General features: G+C 34.3%; 2 protein-coding genes across 4 annotated transcripts; one reads left to right on the forward strand and one right to left on the reverse strand.

The window, feature by feature from the left end:
- The first annotated feature begins 335 nt into the window (after positions 1 to 335).
- On the forward strand, positions 336 to 5,480 carry LOC110370910 (Golgi SNAP receptor complex member 1). Its single transcript, XM_021326920.3, has 6 exons — positions 336 to 444; positions 715 to 890; positions 1,255 to 1,344; positions 1,852 to 2,003; positions 3,212 to 3,328; positions 3,651 to 5,480. The coding sequence occupies exons 1-6, from the start codon at positions 414 to 416 to the stop codon at positions 3,769 to 3,771; spliced, it is 687 nt and encodes a 228-aa protein (XP_021182595.1). The 5' UTR covers positions 336 to 413; the 3' UTR covers positions 3,772 to 5,480.
- Positions 5,468 to 8,447, reverse strand: LOC110370907 (myoneurin). Of its 3 annotated transcripts, XM_021326915.3 has the most exons (6): positions 8,014 to 8,446; positions 7,766 to 7,927; positions 7,154 to 7,297; positions 6,858 to 6,920; positions 6,526 to 6,636; positions 5,468 to 6,172 (listed from the first exon to the last, which is right to left on the reverse strand). In XM_021326915.3, the coding sequence occupies exons 1-6, from the start codon at positions 8,137 to 8,139 to the stop codon at positions 5,912 to 5,914; spliced, it is 867 nt and encodes a 288-aa protein (XP_021182590.3). In that variant the 5' UTR covers positions 8,140 to 8,446; the 3' UTR covers positions 5,468 to 5,911. The 3 variants fall into 3 exon arrangements, with proteins under 3 accessions (XP_021182590.3, XP_049699229.2, XP_021182591.3); XM_049843272.2 differs by lacking the exon at positions 7,154 to 7,297 and having other exon boundaries at positions 8,014 to 8,447; XM_021326916.3 differs by lacking the exon at positions 6,858 to 6,920 and having other exon boundaries at positions 8,014 to 8,447.
- Positions 8,448 to 9,899: the final 1,452 nt, after the last annotated feature.

Here is a 9,899-nt window from a genome sequence, read left to right on the forward strand (position 1 = left end):
AAAATGTTTGGTGGTTTGGTTGGTATTGGTTTGATTGTTTAATGAATTTCATAAACACTTTTTATTTTTAATCTTAGCAATACTCATTCCATATGTCAGGCAATGTCAAATCAAACATTGTACTGAAGGTGTTCATATTTTTAGCATAATTATGAAGGTGTCTCTGTCGCACTTATACTTAAAATCATAATTACATTTCTTTTCAGTTTCTCTCAGCTGTCAGACCAAAACAAGGGCTTCACCTGAAAATGTCAAATCACAACACAAATGTCAAGTCAGTCAGTAATACAATTATTGTTTCGAAAGTCGTAATTGTACTCAAACTCAAACTCAAACTCAAAAAACTTGTAATCGAGAATCTAAACAAAATACAAAGTGTTAAACGATAAACAGTTTGGAATATTTCATGAACAATGACCACGATGGTTGGCTCGTCGTGGGAAGGTGCGTTTTTAACTATGAACTTACCGTGTACCGGTTCACTTGCTCAGAAAACTGTGACGTTGCATATAAAACTTATCACATCAAAAAGACAACAAGAACTTTCTGTATTAATTAAGCATAATCTTGAAAAAGGGCTCTATTTTCTCAAGAATATCACATGTTACGAAATTATAGATGACCATTGAAAGTGCCATTAAAATGTTAGCCATTGAGATGAATGTAGCTATTTTGTTTATGTTTACACCAACACTCAGTTATTCGTGCTTCCAGAGTTGCGGAAGCAGGCCCGACTGTTAGAAAACGACATAGATGTGAAACTGGTGGCATTTAGCAAGCTGGGAGTAAGCTCTGGCAGTGCTGGGCTCAGCTCAGAGAGTGTGCCGCTGATAAACAGTGATGACATGTTTGATACGCTCTCTATGGAACTACAACAATTACTTAACAAGGTATAATTCGGTCAGTGGGTCGTCTTAGTCTGCACAGAGATGTACAACTACTTCTAAGGTAAAACAAACTTTTTTGAACAGAAACAAAACCAAGGTTCTATGTATATTATCATCTTCTATCAGCTTTACCCTGAAGGTTTAAATTATTGGACAGTTGTGTCATCTATTTATTTAAACTTTACTCTTAATTTCCCCCTGAATGTACTTTGTACCAGTATCATTAAATAACTGAGTACAAAATGGAGTGTTATGATTGCTAGTTACTCCTATGTTACTTGGTCCAAGTCTATAACTGTAACAAAGAGTGACTTACTAATTATAAGATTATAATACAATTTGTAAGTTTAATATTTTGATGTTTCAGTTGTCTTCAATAAACGATAAAATGGCAGACTTGGCTCCAAGTGGCACGGCTACAATGCACACCATCAAGAGGCATAGAGAAATATTAATGGTAAGCTCACTAAGAAAACAAACCATTGTATGAATAAATCACATTTAAATATAGTGTGTGTTGTTGTGAAAGTTAAGGTTTTAATTAAATTAGCATAGATGAGTACTTCATTTTTTCGTGAATAATAATTTGTGAACTTTATAATTTGGTAGACCGTAGTTATTCATGTAATATACTCACCTCTTTAGTAGTTGCTTATTTACTCATCGGTTTGGCATTGCACTTGTATTTGAATTACCCATCCTGAAATACTTAATCTCTGCTTCAAAATATTAAAAACAAGGCTGTCAAGTTAATCATCATTTAAATATTTATTTTCCTGTAGTGTAACATTCAATGGAGAATCATTCTTATACAGGGTAACTGAGTTGAGGTCAGATAAGCAGTTAATCTATGTAAAACACTGGTATTCAGCTGCATCCTGTTAGACTGGAAGTTAATACCAACATAGTTGTAAAAAGGCTAGGCAGATCATGATAAAGCAAAGGATCATTCTATTACCCACAGGACTACCAACAAGAGTTCTCTAAGACGTCTGCGCGGGTGAATGCCCGGCGTGAACGCGAAGAGTTACTACGCGGGGGCAGCCCGCCGCCCGCTGCCACCATCGGCCTGTCCCGCCGTGACCAGTATACCAAGGAGGCCAACCACTTACACAGGTATAGTCCACGCCAAACTTTTTGTCGTCGCGCAATATAAACCGATTCTAGTATCATTGGATTACGGTGGTGGTAGACGAGTATGGACTGTGGACACATGCGCGTACTTGTGCTCTTAATTTTGTAGAGAAAGAGAACTGCACCACGATGAATTGGCATATATGCTGCTTGTTGCTGACATATTGCTCAACAGTCCTATAATTTGTCCGCCATAGCAACACAAACAGATATTAAGTACCCCTTTTTTCTTAGTTTTAGTTTGAGTGGTGTTTTGGGTTTGAAAAAATGCTTTGTATCAGAACTACACTCTAACTTATAAACTCTTATAGATAGTTCAACTCAGATTTGCGCGCGGCCCCATGTGTGCGTCGGCTTGTAAATATACAACTTTCATTCGTGTGACAGTGACGTCGTCCGAGCATGACGTGTTCTTATCACTTTTTCTTATGGGTACAGTCGTTTACGAAAATACTAGTTATTCACGGAGAAATTATTAAGGAGTCAGATAAAGCGTTTCAAAAAAAAAAACAACATTCAAAGCTTTTTATTATTAAATATAGTTTTTCATTATTTTCTCATAAGTCTTTTCAAATTGACATTGACAGTATCTAAGAATTAAATACTCCTTACATATTTTCTAGCTCGGGGTACGCCGACAATAAATAAAAGTGTGGACTAAGAATGTAAAAAGAGGTATAACCTAGTATAATAATGTAAACAAAATATGTAGGGAATTTTAAAAAATTATATTGCTTCGCATAATGTCGACCAAAATAACAAAATAATGAAACTCATAAATGAACGTTTAAGTCAAATTGATGATGGGATGTGGCGTAATACTTGTCGACATGTACAAAAGAAAAAAGAAGAATACTATAGACATTTTGACATGGAGTCAGAATTTATAATTCACCTTGGAGAGTAGCGAATCCGAAAATTCATCATTTGATTTTTCAAATAGCGATTCATAATCATTATAAATAAATAAACATTAAATTACGTAATAACTGTTTTTCTTTAAACACCCGTATACAACCCCTACGTAACTGTATTGTACCCGACTGTACCTCTTGTCACACACACAAAGTCACTGTATATGTACAAGGGTTACCCACACATAAGGCCGCGCGCACGACTGAGTTGAACTTACTATACTCATCTACATTCTGAATTCTTTGAAACAGCTTTATTTACTTTTCTATTTCCAGTTCCCACATACTAGTGGACGAACAAATCAACATAGCGATGGAGGCCCGCGAGCACCTCGCGTCACAGCGGCAAACCTTCAAACGGATGCAAACTACGTTCAATAACATCACCAACAGGTAACATACATGTTTTACTTATATAAAAAAGTCAATTGTAGCTCTGTTTCTCTTCCACAAGAGTTTGATTGAAATCTGAGGAAGGATAAAGAATCTCTTTATCTGTACTTGTATGTACACCAATATGTTACAGAGAAAAAACTTTTTTTGTTCGTTTCAAAAGTACCTCCAAGATTTGACAAAATCTTTTATTGTTAGGAAGCTAGACTTTCTCTGAGTAAATGGGAAGAAGTTCCCCCATGCGTGGGAAACATCTAGTCTAAATATAAAGGCTCTCATTCAGTCATCCAATATACTATACCATTTTGATGTACCATTCTAGATTCCCAATGCTGAACAGTCTGATATACCGGATCAACGCCCGCAAGCGCCGGGACTCGCTCATCATAGGCCTTGTGGTGGCAGTCTGCACATTCTTGTTGCTGCTCTATGCATTCCATTGAGTGCCAGTGTCCAGGGATTGGTCAATTTGCTTAGATACGTCAACTGGGAGAAGTTTGCTATACTCCATTTGAGAAGGCTCTAACTAAAGATATACAATCTTGTAATGTGTTTTTATTTAAAACTCGGATTGAAAATAAAATATGGCAATAAAAATTACTTAGCAATTGATCCAGTTTAATATTTATTTGTATAAACAGCAATACCAAGGTAGTGTACCTATAGTTAGTTGCCTACTCAAATTGAATATAAAATCGTCGACTAGGAGAGGTCTACTAGTTTTGAAGAGTGACAAGTAGTTCCAATAGTAACGGGAGTATGTTAGACATATACCCATTACTATTTGACCTGAAACTTAAATTATAACTTTACTTACAATATCTTCCCATATCCCATAATTATAACTGTATTTACTATAGAGATCTCTGTATTGATTAAATCACCACTAAATTATGTTTTGTAATACAATGCAAATATTAATTGTTGTATAGTAGTCCATTTTTTTGGTTATTCGTCATCTCGACACACTAAACTCACCACGAATATGTCCAGTTGGTGAAACTCGTGGTGAGTTTAGTGTGTCGAGATGATGAATAACCGATTTTTTTATCATCATATTGAGTATTTGGTACTTGTAAGTGTTCTGGGAGCACCTAACCACTTTCCTTTTTCATACTAAATGTTGACAATATTCCGTAAAAATTCGATTGGTTACTGTGTAACGAAATTGATATTGTTCAACTTTACTCAACAAGATGGTTTGTGTTTGTTATTCTACACTCTGACATTAATGTTTTCAATGCAAGTAAATTGTTGTTGCAACACTCTCACAGCAAAGCAACTAAAGAAATAAGATCAGAGTTGACACATGGGGGAACTATTCATTTGAAGAAAGTTGTGCAACTGTGAACGACAAGATAAAATTAAAATGTCGCAATAATTATACCCACAACGATTAGCGAGAACTAAATAATATATCCATTCCTCTTTTATTATGTGACATTAGCTGTTACATACAATTAGTACCAAAATATTGTTGCTTTTATTATTTCGTATTTAAAGTGTAGCGTACGTCTATTATTATATAGGCCTAACATATGTTATAGATGTTTCATCTCACGAAAGCAGGGTCAGCTGTATTTTGTGTGTGTACATTGTTTTTGTATGCGTAAAGGCGGGTCTACGCTAGACGAACCGAGCACGAGCGAAGCACAAGCAGAGCCGTCGTTCGAGGCGTCAAGTGTGGACGTACAACGATCACTGTTCTCGAACGTAGTTTTCCGCAGTGAGTTAATGGCTCTTGGCGAATTTGGTCGATATTAATAATATTGCAGTAGCCGCTGCTGTTGCAGCCAACCAAGCCCTTTTTATAAAGGGGGTCACAAGGGTAAAACCGACAACAGGCGGAACGCAACCGAGCACGGACGAAATGCTCGCAGCGAAGAGGCTTGTAAGTTGGTTCACACTAGACGAATTGTGTTCGGCTCGTGCTCGGCTCTCCTAGCGTAGACGCAGATTTAGCTCAAGAGAGCTCAGCATTGACGGAGTCACAGTCATACAAAAATGTTGTATATGGTGTGTGCACATTCACACACACAAGCGTGGTTCACCCGCTTTCGTAAGATACAATACCTATATTATAAAGTAATTATAGATAAATATATGTAAATAACTATCCTTTATCAAATAAAAATACAATTTATTTTAACAACTAGTTTTACTGGTACCTCCATAAAGTCAACATAACAATATGAACATTTATCTCTTCTCAGTAACTTGTAACTTGGTTAGTTATACAAAATATAACAGTTATTTTAAATGGAGCATGACTCCCTCCATTAGTTACATAACTGTATTGCATGCAATAAAACTTAGAGATTCTTACAAGATGTTCTTAGCATATTTAATTATATATGCAGTATATGCTGTATCTCCTCACAATGACAAAAATAAATTCTAATAGATGCAACCATCCATCTCATAGTATTTTTGTTATATATTACGTGTAAGTTTTATTAGTACTATCGACGGTTACAATGAAAGCAATAGTTTTAAAGAATCAGTCTTAAAATGATAGAAAACTTAGATTAATTAAAAGATTTCTCAGTATCAAGTCTTCTTCCTGACACTGGGTGGCTTACGCTAGGTATGGTCATCACTGGTATCATTTGGAGAGTGGACAGTGGCTTTATGTGACTTAAGGGAACCTCTTTGAGCAAACCTTTTGTCACATAAGTCGCACTTGAAAGGTTTTTCACCAGTATGTGTCCGCACGTGCTTCTCAAGATCTCCTTTTGTAGCAAACTTCTTGCCGCATCCGTCGAGGGGACAAAATATACTCCTGTTGTGTGTTTTCTGATGCAAATAATACTTTTTCCATGCATTGAACTCCTTATGACATACCTGGAATTATTAAATTAAATAATTAAATAATTTTTTTATATGTTACGAGTATGTTCATGTAATTTACTGTCTGTTTCATCATTGTGGTTAAATAATAGGGATATTAAGTTCCTGCTCTAATCTCTAGCCGCTGATAAGGAGCGCCTATTGTGTTTTAATTGTTAGCTGTATTCACCAGCATAGTTCAGAAAAAATATTAATAGTCCTGCCAGTGTTCGCATTTGTTTAGAAACCCAACAATCTAAGGCCTTGTTTTAAGGCCTAGTTCATATTTAGAATCGTAGTTATTCCACCACACATTACATAGACGAAAACACACTACGATTACAAGTATTTTTAATTTGTATACTTACATCGCATACATAGTTAAAACTGTCGCCGCTCTCTGTTTTGATTCTTTTCATTTTAACTTTAAGTTGTTGCTTAACCTCCGCTTCTGATTTGTCATCTTTTGTTGATGAAATCTGCAAATAAATATGGTTGAATTTATTTATGACAATAACTCAACGTAAATGTGTCATTTGCCAGACACATCATTCTTATTTAAAAAAAACGATATGAAATACTTTTTTTATTCAATTAGACTGGTCTACTGGTCTTTTTTAAGGAACCCCTCTAAATCCCGACATGCTAGTGCAACTTTAAACCTCATATTGATCCGATGATTTTAATGATATATTCTTACCACAGCAACAGATGAGTCAAACAAATCTTTTCTTACTGTTAACTTTTTTGGTGCAGATTCACACTGAAATTGAAAAAATAAATAAATGTTAATTCATACCTGTGTCTAGTAAACCCCAAACGATTATTATACATAATATGAGTACTAAACAAAAACTTTGAAACCATGTGTACAATTTACTGTAATACGAGATTTGTACCTAGTTGATGATATATGAGGCTTAATAGAGGTTAGACATAGGCACAAACTATTGCTTAGTTGACAAATAAACAAAGTTAAAAGTAAAACAATCTTACATTTTTATTTGTATCTAATGATTTTCTCTTCTTTGATGAACTTTCATTTTCAGATTGTTCAGAATGTTCAACTATCTCTAATTTAACAGATCTATCAGAATCAGTACTGATTTTTCTGGATTGTGTGTTGTTTTCATTTTGACTCTGAAAATATGACAAAATTTTTTGTTATTTATAGCTAAAATCTACCATAATTTGTCTAAGATCTGAGATATCTACACCTGTCCTCTATCAGTTATCTTTTATCAACAATCAAGACAATTTTTTTTTTCATCTTCATTTATCTTATCATGGGACTTCTAACGTCTGGTCTTCTTTAACGTTTTCAAAACTAATATAGAGGAAAGATTTGATTGTTTCAATCAAAACTGAACCGATTGGAATACTTTTTCATTGTGAGAAAGCTACACTGTTTGCATCATCCTCTTGTATGCAGCTAATTAGAGAACAATAGAAAATCAATTGTGTCTCGTGTGGATCATGACATGAGCTGTGTTTTATCTAAGTATGGGAAGAAGTTTGCCAAGGACATGGATACTATGTGGCACAGTTATTAGTTTATATTTTTATCACATACAATATTAGATTACATATTTGTAACAAAATAAATACCTGATTTTTATTAAACCCAACAATAATAGAATCTCCGTCATCAAACAGGGAGGAGAGATGTCTGTCGTTAGCCATGGCCAGGTCTCGCAACTGTCTTGCGTTCACGACAATTTCCAAGCACTTCCCACATATCTTACGAGGCAAGTTCTCTTGACTGGTCACCTAGAAAAAAAAATGGGGCTACATAGAGAGAGATGGCTACATACCAGAGTCAGAATGAACCAACTAAAACTATACCGGACACGCACATTAACTCCTGTACACAATAAAATGTCTTCAACAAGGTCCGCTTTCGTAAACATATCATCCACACCAGCATTTTCAAGGCAAAGTCTGCATAGGTCATAAAATAAAATCACTTTACGCTGTTCCATTATTTTAGATTTGTTCCATATTAATGCAGTGTTGCACACAAATAGCTGATATCCTACTTTTGTAAACACGTTTTCAAAAGTAACTATTCTATAGCTGGCAGTTCTATCTGCCCGCTCTGATTCTTGAGTAGGCACATATAATATTGTATGATTCTGAATTCGTTACTATAATCACATGCGATTTTCACAAAAAAACGATATACTATATAGCTGTAAACACGAGGACACGATATTTTTCGAAGCGTATTTAGAATTTAAAAAACCACAATAAACACACACACCACGCCAGATGTTTTTTGATAACAAATGTCATTGTCAGTGTCACATTTCGTTCGATCGTCGTCTGTCACAAATGATAAAACGCAAAAAATATCAAAAAAGTTGACGGACGGATAGTCGGACGTTCCTCAACAAATATCAAAAAAGTTCTATGACCATGTTTCAATAATAATAATACAACAATGTAGAACAATACAATTTAGAATTCTTTCTTATTTGTACTTAAGTCAACAGCCGCTAGCCGACACAAAAGTAACTCCATAAACTGTAATCCTCATCTTACAAAAAAGGCGGTTTATTCAAATACTGGCCAGCATAATAATTTATGTGCCATGATTGCTTGAATGTTGTCAATCATCAATTGGTTGACGCAACATGTTACCCATATATAGAAAAAAAATATTTAGTTAACATCACAAAAGTCGTATCAAAATATATCAAAATTATACAATACCGTTTTAAAATTAATATTTAAAGTCTAAACAATACGTGAAAGTATCCTTTGATCATGTGATAGATAGATACTTTGTGACTTTCGAACATGAACGAAAAGGCTGCGCTTTGACTGGTATAAGTAGTTAAATTATTCTTCATTATAATATGCTCCTAAATGGTCGTGTATAGAATTATTGCATGTTTTTTAATTAGTTCGATTTATTATTAGTAAGTCCCTTTTTCATCTTGTTAATTTTTTTTAGGTAGATTTTAGGATAGGTACCTAAGTATTAAGATGATGATGGCATCGCATAGTCGTATTGAAGTCATTATTTCATATTATTTGCAAGTGTTTACTTTATACCTAAGGGAAAAACAAAATATAATAAGACTAAACGCATCTAGCTGCAAAAAAAAATTGGTATAAGTAGCCATTTCTTTATGTATTTAGTGTAGGCATTATAGTCAAAATGTACCATAGGAAGGTATTTTCTAATTATTTAATATCTAAAGACCGCAGATAACTTAATATGAGGTCCTGGGTAATAGATGAGAAAACATAATTTTCAAAATATGTAGTACCTACCTACTTAGGTATGTTTTGTATCTACAACTACATACACGTTACATATCCGTTTATTTAAAAATCCTTTAAACTTTTTTAGATCTACAAAAGTTGTTTACCATGCTCCTATATCATTGTTTTGATTTCGTTCCCATGGCAACCACAAGGAAAACTCTGTGTTTTTCAATCGATTTCCTGGGAATTCAACAGTTTTATTTTTATTCATTTAATTAGTTAAATAAGTGTATTAGATAAAGTGTTGTCGATGAAAAGAAAAGGAAAATCGATGTGTCTGTATGTGAGTTACCACGTTTTTCTTATAATTAATGTACTTTGCCGATTTAACGCTAAATAAATTATTATTCCTCTTGGTAAGTAGATTTTAAGTATACATTGACTAGTAGACGGCTATTCCGTCGAAAATTAGGTATAAGTATTATTGACTTCCCTAATCCCTAATCTAGGTTCTATGAAATATGTG

Source organism: Helicoverpa armigera, chromosome 22 (genome assembly GCF_030705265.1).
Source record: "Helicoverpa armigera isolate CAAS_96S chromosome 22, ASM3070526v1, whole genome shotgun sequence".
Classification (NCBI taxonomy): Eukaryota; Metazoa; Arthropoda; class Insecta; order Lepidoptera; family Noctuidae; genus Helicoverpa; species Helicoverpa armigera.